General features: G+C 59.4%; 1 protein-coding gene across 1 annotated transcript; it reads left to right on the top strand.

Annotated features, from left to right (window-relative positions):
* Nucleotides 1-1167: 1167 nt before the first annotated feature.
* Nucleotides 1168-14861, top strand: DPEP1 (dipeptidase 1). The gene is made up of 11 exons (XM_032389899.1): nucleotides 1168-1227; nucleotides 8128-8330; nucleotides 12170-12302; nucleotides 12508-12640; nucleotides 12781-12931; nucleotides 13101-13170; nucleotides 13500-13676; nucleotides 13783-13867; nucleotides 13947-14022; nucleotides 14278-14413; nucleotides 14493-14861. The coding sequence occupies exons 2-11, from the start codon at nucleotides 8227-8229 to the stop codon at nucleotides 14658-14660; spliced, it is 1233 nt and encodes a 410-aa protein (XP_032245790.1). The 5' UTR covers nucleotides 1168-1227; nucleotides 8128-8226; the 3' UTR covers nucleotides 14661-14861.
* The last annotated feature ends 348 nt before the right edge of the window (nucleotides 14862-15209 follow it).

Raw genomic sequence — 15209 nt, 5'->3', positions numbered from 1 at the left:
GCCCTTCTTCTGGGTGCCCCCTCCCCGCCTCTGTCACTGTTTACTGGGCAGCCCTGCCCTCAGCCTGGATCCCTGTCTCTGTCAGAGCCCCCTCCTCACTCCAGATGCCCCTTAGCTCCGAGACGGAGAGAGCCCCCTGCTCAGCCCCGCATCACTGAGCCATGGTCCTCCAGGTGTGGTGTGAATGGCAGCGTCTGACCGGGGGCTGCTTCTACTCAGAGACAGGTGACTGAGGCCCAGGGGGATCCCACAGCCGGGGCGGAGGCTATGCCCCCCACCTTGTCCCCACCCCAGGCTGCTGGCCCAGCTGTGTGTCCCTTGCCCTGTGGGGTCGGGACAGCTTGCTGCCGGCCAGAGAGAGCGCCCCCCACGGTATGTGCCCCCATCCCAGCCTCAGAATTCTGAATCCCCTTGGTGAAGCTGTCTCCCAGCTAGCCGGGTCCCCACACAGACCTTCCTGATTTCGAAAGTCCCCATGGCTCTGCCAGATGACATTCCTGTCCGTGATTGTTTTCGATGCTCTAATAGCTGGAATGTGGGGGAAATCGCCTGCCCTCCAAGACACACATGGGAACCAGGGCCCCAGCCTATGGGCCAGGCTAGCGCCAACCCCGTTCCTATATCTGAGACAGGGCAGCACAGAAGGTCCTTCTGGACCCCAGGGAATGAGGGCAGTGGGCAGAGCCTAGGGGACTGGGAGAAAATGCCTGGGTGGGCATCCCTGATGCTTGGGTGACAGGCTGCCTGGGGGCCGGTGAGCCCTCTCTGAGCCCCCAGCCCCTAGGCCCCTCATCCCTGGCTCTCGATTCCACCCTCCCACCTGACATCGAGAGCCTACCTGAGAGCACCCCCACATTACCGTCTGGGGGACCCGCTTCCCTGTGGCTTCCTGCCTGCCCCCGGGGGCCCGAGGCCCAGCTTGCAGGGCAGGGGAATCCCAGGCCCCAGGGGACGGCCGAACGCGCAAGCCTGACTGAGGCAGAAACTAGAGACAGCTGACATGTGTAAGACATTAAGCCCCTGGGTCTTGCTCTCCGTGGCTGTGGTGCATTGCAGAGGCCCCGGGGGGAACTTGTTTTTAAAGAGGTGGCTTTTTATGTGAGAGGGAAGCTGACTGGAGGACTCAGGGGTGGGACGAACTTGAGAAACACAGGAACACCCCCCCAGCCCTCATGAGCTGGGAGCAGCGGCCAAGAGGCAGAGACAGCACACCCCATCCTGTCCATGGTGAGTCTTGGGGAGCCTGGGAACTGGGCCTGGGGCCAGGGCTCTCAGGCCCTAGGAGGCCTGTGTCCTCCCAGCCCTGGAGGGCGGCCTGATGAGGCTGCATGCACGAATGGGTACCTGCTGCGTGCCCAGTGAGCCTCCGAGCTTGACCTGGGGGGGACACAGACAAGTTCAGGCATATCTAACAGATGTGTGTGCTGTGAGTGGGGGGAAAGGAAGGGCCCAGCAGGCTGGGTCCTGCGATTCTTGGGTAATGGATGGATGCCAGGCAGAGGGGTAAGAAGGTCACTTCTGGGGGCGCCTAGGGGGTGCAGTCGGTTAAGTGTCTGACTCTTGATTTCAGCTCAGGTCGTGATCTCAGGGTCCTGGGATCAAGCCCCGCGTCAGGTTCCGTGCTCAGCAGAGAGTCGGCTTGAGGATTGTCTCCCTCCCCCTCTCCCTGCTCGCTCACTCTCTCTCTCTCAAAAAAAGAAAGAAAAAAGTTCACTCCTGGGGTTGGGGAGGTGGTGAGACCAGACGACAAGGCTGGAACCCTCCCTTCCCAGCTGACCTCATAGGAGCCTCTTGGGGAAGTCCCTGGGTGAGGGGACCCACTGCTGTGTGGACAGTGGGTCACGACACTCAGAGCAGTGGAGGGAGCCAGCAGGGTCCTGTGGTCTCCCCGGGGAAGTAGAGGACAGGGCAGGACCAGGAGGGCTGTGGAGAAGCCACCAGCCTGCGGACAACTCATCTATGTGGATACTGGGGAGCAAGGCTTTTGGGGGGTAGAGGCACTCCTGGCTGGGCCTGGAAGGTTGAGGGGCTTGAGGACACTCCAGGGCCAAGGTAGCCTGGGAGAAAGGCTGGAGCTGGCCCTGCACCCTGAGTCCTCCCAGGGACATCACCGTGCCCCTCCATCCTCTCTCCAAGCCCACAGGAGGCCACGCTCCATCAGTGGTCACGGGGCCTGAGGGCTGTGCTGCAGGCACTGAGGTGGGGGTGGGAGCCAGGTGGACACAATGACACCAAGACCACCATGTGCTAGGCATGCGTGTGACAGGGTGTGAGGTCACATGGGTGTGAGGGTGTGTGTGTGCTTAGGAATGTGTGTCTCTATGTGCACACATCTGAGAGCTGAGTGTATGTGTGCTTATCACGTGGAAGAGCATGCATGTGTGTGTCCGTCCCATGTACACATGTGTGCATGCGTGGGTGTGGGCTGTGTCCGAGCGTTCCTGTCTGTCCTGTCCGTGCGCACGTCTGCAGGGGGTCATGGGCAGGTGTGTCTGCACGTGTCCACTTCTGCAGGTGCAGGATGTCCGGATGTGGACGTGGACGGGGTCTGCACGTCTGCTGTGGGTGGTGTTTATGGGGCGGGGGCTTGTTGGCATGCGTGTGAGGGGGGTGTGTCTGTCACCGTCACTCTGTGCGTGTGTGAGGTGTGAACGTAGGCACGTGGTAGGCTGTGTTTGCATGTTTCTGTGTGTGTGTGTGTCTCTGCATGCGCTGTTCATGCCCCAGAGCATGTGTGCCATGAAGGAGGGGGAGTTGTGGATCTTGGGGCCTCCATTCTGCTGTGAACTCTCTCCCTGGGCTGGTTGGAGGCATGAGTGCGGGAGAAGCTGGTGGGAGGTCCCACGTCATGATGCAGTTTGGGTGGAATAATCCTTGGTGAGCTTCAGCTGATAATTCATGCCCTGGCGCTTCTGTGAGGGGCCGATGACCCAAGGCCCTCTGGTGGCCCCCTGGCTGCCTGTGCAGCGGGTTTGTGCGAAGGTTCTGCCCGCCGGTGGGGCATGACACCTCCCCGGACAGGAGAGCTGTAACTTCGTGTGCGGTGTCCCTCTGGCTCTGGCTGAGACTCAGTAGCACTGTTCTGTTTCCATGTGTTTATTTTCCTGTGTTCCTTCTGCTTATGGCAAGTGATGCTGACTTCTCAACTAATAACACTTTTCCCTTTATTTAAATAAAAAAATGGTGCAATTTAAAGCAAACTGCTGAGCGGCTCCCCAGAAAGCAAAGCTTGAGGCAAGGATCGGGTGGAGGCTGCTTCTATGGGAAGTGGCCATGGGGCCAGGAGGAGGGAAGTGTCTGAGAGGGGCCTCATCAGGGTGGCCTCGCGATTCCTCCCAGGGGCGAGCTGGGAAGAGCATTGTCCCCGGCTTCCTTCCATCCCACTGGCTGAGGACCACCCACACCAGCCCCAGGTGAGACCGAGATGTGAGGTGGGCACAGGAGGCTTCTCTTGACTAAAAGGAAGCAGCTGTGGGGCACAGATAAGGTGGCAGTTGCGAGTGGAAGGCAGAGTAGCTGCCTGTGAGGTTAGGATTATTCATCCCCATTTCACAGACAAGAAAACCAAAGTCACTGGTCACAGTAAAATGGCCAGTGTGTCAGTTCTCTACTGCTGCGTAACAAATGATCCCACAACTTAGCAGCTGGTGCACGTGCTCGTGTTTGCACCCTTCTTTCCTGTGGCCTGGGACTCCATCAGGGGTCCAGCTGGTCTCTGGGCCCCAGGATCTGGGCCTCAGCTGGAAGACTCACAGGTGGTGCTGTGATCACCTGAAAGCTTGTGTCTACCTGTCAGCTGGGACTGTGCCGGGGCTGTTGGCAAGAACGGCTAGGCCGGGTTTCCAGAGGAGTGCTCCAGGAGACAGAGCCAGGGAGGGGCACAGAAGTCATGCCTGCCACCTTCTATCAGCCGGGAGGTGGAGGCTGTCACCTTCAACGAGTGGTCAGCATCACACTGTAAGGGTAGCCTGTGGGCTGGAAGGCTTTGCTGCAGCCACCGTGGAGAAGTGCAATCTGCCACAGCATGGGGCTTGAAGCCAGGGTGGTCTGATTCTGCAGCGTGTGCTCTCCACCTCCTCACCTCTCTCCTCATACTGAGTCCTTAAAAAGGAACGGCCTGGGCCAGGCTGGCCCCTGGCTTTCCCTGAACCACTACGGCACGAGGACGTGGAAGATGGGTACTGTGTGACCACAGCAAGCGGAGGAACCTGGAATGAAAAGCAACCCCTATGAGCAGTCTTCCTAAGTGCCGCACCTGCATCCTCCAGGTGATAGTGGAAGAGAGGACAAGCATCCGGGTAAGAAGAAGAGAATCCAAAAGAGCTCAATCAGAGGGAGAAAGTGCTCCAGTGGAAGGCCAGAGGGAGAGGGCTGAGCAAGGAGCCCAACGCGGGGCTCCATCCCAGGACCCCGGGATCGTGACCTGAGCCGAAGGCAGACGCTTGACTGAGCCACCCAGGTGCCCACCATTGACGAGTTATGAGGACAACATAAAGACATGTGCAAACACTCAAGGACTCAGAGATTTACTTCCCTCATACCCACTGCTAAGGAATGATTTAAGGACCAGCTCTAACAAAATAAGAACATAAACCAAAAAAAGAGGCAGGCTCATAGTGGAGGAAGATTGAGAATATGATAATAACACCCAGTGGAAGAAAAAAAAAAAGCAATCAGAAACTCCAGGGTGAACAATAAAACCATATAGAGCAAACAGGTTTAAGTGTGAGTTGAGAGTCTTGATCCACTGGACATGGCTCTGGGAGGTTAGCGCTGTTAGCACTTCCAACACGACCACAGTGACTTCTATTTTGCACAGAAACTGAGGCTGAGAAATCTGACCAGCTCATACAAGCAGTCTGACCCCAAGCTCACTCAGCTTCGCTGCCTTGTCCCCCACAAATTATGAGCCAAACAAAGGAATGATGTAAAATGGAATCCCCAGTGTGGACTTGAGCCTCTGCCCAGAGGGCTTGCACGCAGGCTCAGAGCCAGCTCACACTCGGTGTAATGCTCTGAACGCTTATGACATTTGAACAAGGGCACATGGGGCCTCCCACGTGTTGCTGATCCCAGTGGCCTTGAGTCCTCTCCTCTGAGTAGCACCCAAGGAAGTGTAAAAACGCTGTCCTCTGTCTGAGCAGCCAGTGTTAGGCAGCAGAATGTGAACATCCCTGAGGCTAGTGTGGGTGGAACTGTGTTGGAGCTGGGCTCAGAAAGGAAAGTCAGAATACTGGCCCGGTCTTCACTTAAAAGTTTATATTTTATCCACGTATTTTTTTTGCACGAACTTTTGATTTTTAGAAATATTGCACTAAACTACTATTTACTTTGAGGACTGAAGTTTCGGTGGTCCCCTCCACTTTGGAATTTGCACCTGAAGCCAGTCCCTTCCACTCCTGTGCTGAGTACCTGGGAGAACCAGGGAGTCGCCTCGAGAGAACCAAGCCCTGTGAGTGGAAATAGGAAGTCGAGGCACAACGTGCAAAGCTGGAAATAAAGTTAGAGCCACGTAGCCCATCATTCAGGGGTAATGGGAGTACACCTCCCACAGTGGAGTTGGGTGAGGGTGTGGTAAGACCTCTTCTGTTGGGCTTTTTAAAAAAATTACTATTGTTTTATTTTTATTCTTTTAAAAGATTTTATTTATCTGAGAGAGAGACAGAGCACAGGGGGAGGGGCAGAGGGAGAAGCAGACTCCCCCCTGAGCGGGGAGCCCGAGGCGGGGCTCAACTGAGATCGGGACCTGAGTCGAAGGCAGACACTTCACCGACTGAGTCACCCAGGCGCCCCAAGAATTTGATTTTTTTTAAAGATTTTATTTATTTATCAGACAGAGAGAGAGAGCACACAAGCAGGGGGAGTGGGAGGGGGAAGCAGGCTTCCCGCGGAGCAGGGAGCCCGATGCAGGACTCGATCCCAGGACCCTGAGGTCATGACCTGAGCCGAAGGCAGACGCTTAACCGACTGAGCCACCCAGGCGTCCCCCCAAGAATTTAATTTTTTAAAAAAATGATTAAAGCCAAGGAATTCTGAATTTGAAAATGGAGAGAAGGTCAAAATCAAGGGTCAGGCGGGTTTCAAAGGACAAACCCGTGGGCCATGTGGGGACGGATGAAGGGATGGAGAACTCGAGGACCCAGCGAGACCGTGTACAAAGGAGTCAGGCCTGTGGCATCGTGGTTGCGGTGCTGGATGGCAGACACGAAGGGTCAGGCTCATTACCCGTGTGAATTCACAAGGACGCCACCGTGCCTGGGGAACGGCCCAAGAAAGTAAGACAAGCAAGAAATAAATTCAAATAAATATCTATCAAGAGAGGAGAAAATAAGGAACTTCCTGAGTGTGAGAGATAGGGAATTGAAATAACCTGAAAATTTTGGCAAAAGCAAGAAACGGGAGGAGACTGGAGGTAGGACAAGAAAGTGTGGACCAGCTTGAATGATCATATTTAAAGACAAACATGCTCAGATGAGATTAAGAAATAAAATACAATTATGTGCTCTTAGGATCCAACTCTGAAATAAGAAAAAAAGTTAGAAATAAAGAGAGAAAAATAGGGGGTAGACACATGTTAATAAAGCAGAGAACGGATTCCAAGAGAGGTTGGCAGAGAAGGGGAGCTCTCAGCGGGGAAGGCCGGTCCGCTGGCCCCAGCAGACCGAGCCCCACCCACGAAGCAGCGCCCAGGTCCCGAGGAGACGGGTCATGGAGGTTGGAGGTGAGTGGACACCGTGTCTGCGGCAGGACACAGCAGAGGGCAGGCAGACGTGTGCGTCTCCTCCGCAGAGACTCCTGGTTCCAACCGGCCCTGGGCTTCCTCACAGCGCCCCCAACGCCGTGGTCTGCCGGGAGCCCCGGGCCCAGAGTGAGGGCCTGGACTCTATTCCTCACCCATCAAGGCAGGTCTTCTCTGCACAGGGTTGGCTGAGGGTCAAACCCCCGGTCTGGTCCCGAGGACACCCCGTTGGGGTGCGGGTCCTGGCGGAGAAAGTCCTTGATGGGGACGGGGGCCAGTGACACTGAGGACATCCCCCCCACCGGTCCTCTCAGGATGTGTGAGTGATGGGGGCAGGGAGAGGGCGGGAGGAGCCGGAGTGGAGGAGGGCTGCTACCCTCAGCACGGCCCCCACGTGGGCCTTCCCGCCAGCAACCCCCACGGGGAGAAGGCACAGGACACTCCGCTAATGGTAGCCGGGCCAGGGCTGGGGCACGGCCTCCCTTCTCAGGCGGGCGGCAGGGCCTGTCCTTGGAGGTGGGGTGAGGACACAGGGGGGCTCTGCAGCGCCGGTCTGCTTGAGGGTCCAACGCTATCCAGGGGCAGAGGCGTCAGGGAACCTGGGGAGGGCATGGGGTCTGCGTGCCCCCTCTCACCCCGCCGAGAAGGCCCTAAGGACCCAGAGTGGGCTGGGGTCTCCCTGCCTCACCCACACCTCTCACCAGCCTTCCTGGCCTGGCTCCCTCCCAGCCCTGCTGCCCCCTAGGGCCCTGGACGCTGGCCCAGCCCTGGGACCAGGATCCTCCTGTCTCAGCAGTGACTGGGCATCAGGAGCCCTGAGGGGGCAGCAGGGCTGAGAAATGCTGACACTCCAGATTTCTGACCCAAACCCAGCAGAGAGCAGACACTCGGTTCCCCGTACGTCCAGCCTGCTCGGTCAGAAGCCTGCAGCCTGAATGGGGGTGGCCGGGACGCCAGTGGGCTGCAGGCCAGGAGCTGGGTGGGGTGTGGTGGGAGCCCCCCCCGGGGGGCCGCGCTCCATCTTCCATGCTCACGTGAAACTTTTTACAGGCAAACAAAGGGGTACATTACAAGAGGGCAACTCTGAACAATTGTTGCCGTTCTTTGCAGATCTCAGGCCCCAGGTTGAGTAAGGACACAAGCAGCACTGTCGACCCCTCCCAAGTCTGCCCTTTCACCGGCTCTGGGTGCTCCCCGGGGGTCAGCGGCCTCCGACTGCCCGGCCCAGTCAGCGACACCCAGCCCACAGGGTCCAGGACTTTCCACCTGCCCCCCACCCTCTTCCCGGGAAGTGCTGGTTACTGATTGAACGCCAGGAGCCTTGAATGGGACAGCTCCTGGCAATAATCACCTGGACCAAAGACCTCTGCTCTCTCTTCCGCACACAGAGCAGCTCCTTGCAGCCTCGGCTGGACCCCGCGGTGCTCAAGGCAGCCGGGTGAGGACAGACACACACAGCAGTGCTGGAAGCAGTCCCTGGAGACGTCATGTGGATCAGCTGGTGGCTCTGGCCCCTCGTGGCCCTCTGCACCGGAGACCAGTTCCGGGATGAGGCTGAGAGAATCATGCGGGGCACACCTGTCATCGACGGGTAAGTCACCACTCACGTGACAGGACTGGGGACAGACCTATCTCTACGGGGACTCACTCTCTCCATCCACAACACGGCCTTTGCCCTTTGCTGGCCTCAGCTTCTTCAGGAGGTCCCCCAAAGCATCAGCAGGAATAGAGAAGCTGCAAGGCCCCCGTGGCCCTCAGCAGCTCCCGGGGTGCCCTACAACTGCCCCCTCCTGCACCCTCGGTGCCAGGTCCCAGCTCGGAGTGGGTGATGGGGGTGGAGGGTGTTGGCCCCGGGCATGCCTCCAACTGGCCACATAGCCCAAGGAGCCATATTTCCTCTCGGGGCCTTAGCTTCTTCACCTGAAGCTGCAGGTAAGGTGGCATCTACCATGGGCCCCCGGGAGGCCTTTCCTGGCCCTTTCGACTCTCCTCTGAGACCTTTCTCATCCCCCTCCGTGTCCTGCATCCACCTGGAGGAGACCTCATCAGCCCTGGGGTCCCGGGTTACCTCTGTGCTGGGTGCACAGCTTGACCTCACCTGTGTGTTCACTGACCCCCCCCACTCCCACAGACCCCTTTCCAGCCAAGACCTTGGAGACACCTCGTTCTTTCTCTGGTGTCACAGCCAACCTGGCAGGGTCTGTCCCCTCCAATTCCCAGTGCATCTGCATCCACCCTCCTTCCCCACCCCCTTCCCCACCTCCACCGGGTCACCCGAGAGCCTCTGACGGTCCTGGCTTCCACCAGCCGAGGTCTGGTCTCAATGCTGCACCAGAGGGAGTCTGGGAGACCTAAGTCCCAGCTCCTGTCCTTCTGGCTCAAGTTCCCCACCCGCCGTGGCTCCCATTGAGCTCGGACTATGGCCGAAGTCTCGCACTGGCCCCTGAGACCTACCCCTTGCCTTACCCTGGCCATCCCCACCCCCGGATGCTAAGGCAGGCTCCCACTGTCCCTGCTTGTCCTCATGTCCACACTGCCACCCTCGTCTCCTCCTGGGTTTGCTGACCGTGTAAAACCCCAGCTGGGCACACACCTCAGCCCTGCTGCTCCTGTCGCCCTTCCTGTCACACCTCCCCTGCAGACCAGCCGAGAGCGGGGACTCGGTTCCCCGTGCGTCCAGTCCAAAGAGCTGCAGGAGACGCACGCTAGCATACCCATGGGTGGGGAATGTTAGGACTGCCCCTGTGTGTCTCCGGCACCAGTAAGTGCTCAATAAATGTTACAGTCGTGACTATTTGGCAGATGCTCTGGGCTTTGTCGGACAAAAAACTCTGCAAGAAAAGCAGAGAAAATGGGATGTGTCCTTCTTTGGCAGCCTCAGGGAGCTGTGGCGGCCCTAGAGAAGGGTGGGGCCACCAGAGGCTAGTGTGCACCCCTCTGCCCTTGCTTCCTTCCCTGTACCTCCTTCCTGGCCCCAGGGTCCCCTCATGCATGCTCCGTGGGGGATGAGGCACGAAGTCTGCTCAGAGGCTGCTGCCCTGGGCTCCCACCCTGGATGGAGCCCCCGCTGTCTGGTATGAGCCCGAGAAGGTGCTCTGCTCCTTCATTCTGAGGGGGTGGGTGGGGGGCGGGCAGCTGGGCATGGAGAGGGGGGCCCGAGTTCAGGGGCAGGGGGTCCAGAGGCCTGTATGAGGAGTAAGAGGTATCAAAGAGCCCAGACAGCCAGGAATACTCAGGGAACTGGGATTTGGGGATCTGGGATTGTCCAAAGAGCTAGAAAGTTAAAACTAGGCTGACAGGACCAAATCCAATACTAATAGATCAGTTAGTATTAGCTACCTGCATTACTCTTGCAGGTAAGAGACCCAAGTAAGTGGTTTCAACAAGAGAAACCCAGAGGGAGTCCTGGCATGGTGTTCCATAATGGAACATAGCGGCCATCATTCCCATAGTGACCTCGCGGTGTAAAGTGGCTGCACCAGCCCCAGCCTTTACATCTGCGTGCCAGCCAGCAGGAATGAGGAAGAGACACAGAAAGGGCAAAGAGTGAGCAACAGCTCTCTGTAAACGAGATCTTCTGGAAGCTACCAAAGGGCAGAACTTAGTCACATGGCCACACCCGGCTATAAAGGGGCAGGGAAGTATCTTTATTTCAAACGGCCATGTTCCCTGCTAAAAATAGGGGACTCTTGGGATGCCTGGGTGGCTCAGTCGTTAAGCGTCTGCCTTCGGCTCAGGTCATGATCCCAGGGTCCTGGGATCGAGCCCCACATCGGGCTCCCTGCTCAGTGGGAAGCCTGCTTCTTCCTCTCCCACTACCCCTGCTTGTGTTCTGACAAATAAATAAAATCTTAAAAAAAAAAAAAATAGGGGGTTCTTACCAAGAAAAAGGTGGAGAATGGATAACAAGCCACCGGCAGTCTCTCCTACAATAGCTAGCTGTCCTTCAAGTGCATGGAACTGTCACCTCCCCCCTTGGAGTAGGGGCAGGATCCTCATATCACCCCCAAGGACACTGCCCCCACCACACAGATAAGGAGGGTGGGTCCAGCAGCTCCATAGCGGCAGTGCTGACCGCAGGGTGAAGGTGGCCTGTGTTCCCCACCCTGGGCTCCAGGGAAAGTGCCCCTCCCTGCCGGTGGGTTCCTGGCTGGCGGCTAGAGGGTGGGGCGTCAGGCACGGAGTGAAGTCCCGTCCAGGGCCCTGCCCGGCCCTGCCCCAGGACAGCACCCAGAGGCACTGGGACTCTGGCGTTCAGCTACCCGTCCACCTCTCAGTCAGCAAAGGCGTCCTGGCCAGCAGCCCACACCCTGTGACATCACGACGCAGCTGTGGCAGGAGCCCCCCTGAAAGAGCAGGGGCGGCGGGCCTACGAGGCCCGGGTGCTAGCAGTTGCTCCTCTACCCTCAGTTTACTCTGAGGAAGGTCCAGAAGCATCCCCCTGTTACAGGTGGGAGCTGAGAGGCGGGAGCCAGGATTGGAGAGGGACACTGGATGGGGGCTGAGGCCGCGGCTGCTCGTCCTGGGGGGAGGGGTCTCGAAAGCAGGAGTGGCCCCCCACACCGGCAGTGCCCCCTGGGAAGGGGCTGGGTGGGCCGCGAGACACCAGGACGAAGGCCCCTTGGCACTGCGTCAGGGATCCAGCGGGGGCGTCTCCACAGGTGTCCCGCCTTCCAGGCCCGGCTGATTAAAGTGCAGATTCCAACCGGCAGGTCTGAGCTGGGCCTGAGACTCTGCATTTCCAATCAGCTCCCTGGCCCATACCTCTTCCACACGTGGAACTTAGGGGGACCTGGCGCCCCAGAGGTCTCTCCTGCTTCGGGCTGCTCCTGGTTCCTGGGTCCAGGGAGGAATCTGCCCAGCCCTGTGGGTTCTGCCTTTGCAGCCCCCGACCAGCTGCTGACATTCAACCCCCCTCCTCCTCCCTTCCTCCTCTCCTCTCTCCCTCCAAAGCACTCACCCCTACTGGCTCCTGGGAAAACTCAGAGGGGCCTCAGTGCTTTGGAAGCGTATTAGGATGTGCTCGCAAACAGGGCAGGGCTGTCCCAGAGCCCCCGATGCCCTGCTCCTGCAGCCCCAGGAGGATGCGGTGGGGGGTGCCAGGCCCCCAAGGGCAGGCCACACCCACATCCCTGCCCCCTCCCTGCAAGGGGAGGAGTTCATCGTTAACTTGTGAAAACGGTCAGGGTCAGGGTCCCACACCCAGCTCCCGCCCTGCTGCCCAGGGCCGCTTTTCCCTCTGGGGACCTGGGCTGGGTGTGGGGCACAATGGAGCAGCTACTCTGTGCAGGTGTGTCCCTAAGCGTGGAGCCCTGTGTCACCCCTGTGGCTGGCTTTAGCTCTGAGCCCGTGAGAAACAGGGGAGGCCCCAGGTGCACGTGGCCATCCTGCCTTGCCTCTGACCCTTCTCCTGCCCCCCGGGCCCCCCAGGCACAACGACCTTCCCTGGCAGCTGCTAACCATGTTCAACAACCAGCTCCAGCAAGCGAAGGCCAACCTGACGAGCCTCGCCCAAACACACACCAACATCCCCAAGCTGAAGGCTGGCTTTGTGGGGGGCCAGGTAGGCCTCAGCTCAGCCCTGCACTCGCCCCTGCCGGGGTTCTGGCTCCCTGGTGGTGGTACCTCCTGAGCCCCTTGGGGCCACGAGTCTTCGGAGGGGACTCATGGCCACACAGGCCACGGGAGGGCCTCCGAGACGCCCCTGTGCACGTGGGGGGTGGGGCTCAGAGGCTCCGCTCCTAGCCCCTCTCCCCCGTGCCCCCTAGTTCTGGTCTGCATACACCCCCTGCGACACCCAGAACAAAGACGCTGTGAGGAGGATACTGGAGCAGATCGATGTCATCCACCGCATGTGCCAGATGTACCCTGAGACCTTTGTGTGCGTCACCAACAGCACAGGTGGGTCCGGGTCCAGCCCGCCCTGCTGAGCCCCTGCTCCCCCAGCCCCATCCCGGAACAGAGCAGCTCCGACTGCCCAGGTGTGCCCTGTGGAAGCTCCCGGGACGTGCGGGCACGCCCCCAGCTGGCTCTCCTCACAGGCATCCGGCAGGCCTTCCAGGAGGGGCGCATAGCCAGTCTCGTTGGCGTGGAGGGCGGCCACTCCATAGACAGCAGCCTGGGCGTCCTGCGGGCACTCTACCACCTGGGCATGCGGTACCTGACCCTCACCCACAGCTGCAACACGCCCTGGTAAGTGACCCCAGGGAGGGCCCACGGGCCACGCGGGAGGGTCACAGGGTGGGGGTCAAACACTAGCTCTGCCCTCCTCCGGCACCTCCCTGTCCTTCCGGGCGTCGGGGACGTGGGTGGGCCAGGATGAGCACTCTGCCCCTGGGACACCTGCTGTCTGCTCTCCCAGGGCTGACAACTGGCTGGTGGACAAAGGAGAGGACAAGGCCCAGAGCCAAGGCCTGTCAGACTTCGGCCAGGTGAGCAGGGCATTCGGCAAGGACCACAGTCCCCCTCAGAGGAGAAGTGACCCCGGACCCAGGGTCTTACCTCTCAGGCCCTCGGTTTCCTATCAGCCGGAGCTGGCAGGGGTTGTCCCAGGGTGGGTATTCACTGGAAGGGTCACCTTCCAGGGCACCCCCAGCCATTGAAGGGTTCATGAGCACCTGGCCCAGCAAGGGGCCCTTGCCCAAACCCGCCCCCCCATGCCTGGACTTGTTAGGGGGGCTGTGGTGAACCCCAGAAGGCTGTGCAAACACCAGTGTGTCCAGTGCAGCCTTCCTGGCCCCTGCACCCCGTGTTCCTGCAGAGCGTGGTGAAGGAGATGAACCGGCTGGGGGTCATCATTGACTTGGCCCACGTGTCCGTGGCCACCATGAATGCGACCCTGAAGCTGTCCAAGGCCCCCGTCATCTTCAGCCACTCCTCAGCCTACAGCCTGTGCCAACACCGGCGCAACGTGCCCGATCATGTGCTCCAGCTGGTGGTGAGGGGCCGTGGGGCAGGGTGTGGGGGTCCGCCCTGCTCCCCGGGCTGGTCCCGGGCGGCGGCGCTCCCTCCTGCGCCCACAGCCCCGCCCTTCTCCTGAGCAGAACCAGACAGGCAGCCTGGTGATGGTGAATTTCTACAACGACTATGTTTCCTGCCGAAAGGAGGCGACCCTGTCCCAGGTAGCAGGTAGGTGGATGTGAGCGGCCACGGCGGCAGGGGCGGGGGTCCTGCTCCTGGGACCCACACCTGCTGCCTTCTTTGGCAGACCATCTGGACCACATCAAGAAGGTGGCGGGAGCCGGAGCCGTGGGCTTTGGTGGGGACTTTGATGGTGTTTCAAGGTAAGGGGCAAGGCCAGTGTCCTGTGGATGAGCTGGGAGGGTCACACCCCCCATAAACATGTCCTGAGGGTCTGAAGCTAGGAAGTAGGTAACTGCAGACAGGCCCAGCATGTCTCACTCTCAAGGCAACTCCACTGGACCCCCGGTGCCTTGGGATGGGGCCGTGGGCAACTCAGTGGCGTGTGGGGAGGTGGACGGGCCCCTGAGCCCTGAGCCCTGGAATGCATAGCCTGGTTCTCTCTGCCTTCACCTCAGGGTCCCCTCGGGGCTTGAGGACGTGTCCAAGTACCCAGACCTGGTGGCCGAGCTGCTCAGAAGGCAGTGGACAGAGGCGGAGGTCAGGGGCGCCCTGGCCGACAACCTGCTCAGGGTCTTCAAGGCAGTGGAACAGGTGAGGGGGGCGCTGTTGTTTTCTTTTAGTGTTGTCAGCCGGCCGGCAGGCAGGCAACCCAACCCGTGTCTGTCCCCAGGTGAGCGATCACACGCAAACTCCTGAGGAGGAACCCATCCCACTGGACAAGCTGGAGGATTCCTGCAGGACCAAGTATGGCTACTCAGAGGCCTCCAGCTTCTACCACCAGCCAGGGGCCCTGCTGGCCTCCCTTACCACCATCCTCCTCGGCCTGAGTCTTCTTTGATGCCCTGGGATCTGGACCTCCTGGGTCCCTACAGTTCTGGGGAGACTGTGGCCACCAGAGCAGGGAGATTCCAGGATGCTGCTCCCCACGCCCAAGGCCTGGCCTCTCCTGAGCAGGTACCTGGGCTCACCTGAGGGCAGTAAGCTGTGGGCAGTGCCAGACACAGACACAGTGGACCGTCAATAAAGGCAACAACCCTTCTGAGTCATGAGGGTGTGTGTCCTCAGCACCCCAGCCCTGGAGGGGGGCTCCTGAGCATCCAAGGGCAAATTCTGTGAAAATGGTCCCAGGCTGGACCTCCAGACATAGCAGTACCGGGGTCCTGGGAGAGTGGGGTCAGAAAGGGCTCAGGGTCTTAAAAGAACGTTGCATGGGCACTGCTTAAGTCTTTATATATAGCCTAGCTCCAGTTACCCCCTCCCCATGTACACACACAGACACCTGCCAAAGGCACATGCCTGCACATGCACGCACACACACACACATACACCCCACACCATGATGCACACACGTGTGCGCCCCCACCCTCACGCATGTGCACCCCCTCAC

Source organism: Phoca vitulina, unplaced genomic scaffold (genome assembly GCF_004348235.1).
Source record: "Phoca vitulina isolate PV1807 unplaced genomic scaffold, GSC_HSeal_1.0 scaffold56, whole genome shotgun sequence".
In the NCBI taxonomy this organism is placed as follows: Eukaryota; Metazoa; Chordata; class Mammalia; order Carnivora; family Phocidae; genus Phoca; species Phoca vitulina.
The sequence above is the reverse complement of the archived record's forward strand: the minus strand, read 5'-3'. Positions and strand labels throughout refer to the sequence as shown.

What these genes read in the sequence shown, in the direction of transcription:
- DPEP1 (XM_032389899.1), top strand. Translation starts at nt 8,227, where the DNA reads ATGTGGATCAGCTGGTGGCTCTGGCCCCTCGTGGCCCTCTGCACCGGA. An exon ending in ATCATGTGCTCCAGCTGGTG is followed by an intron (nt 13,677 to 13,782) that starts GTGAGGGGCCGT and finishes TCTCCTGAGCAG; the next exon opens with AACCAGACAGGCAGCCTGGT. An exon ending in GACCCTGTCCCAGGTAGCAG is followed by an intron (nt 13,868 to 13,946) that starts GTAGGTGGATGT and finishes CTTCTTTGGCAG; the next exon opens with ACCATCTGGACCACATCAAG.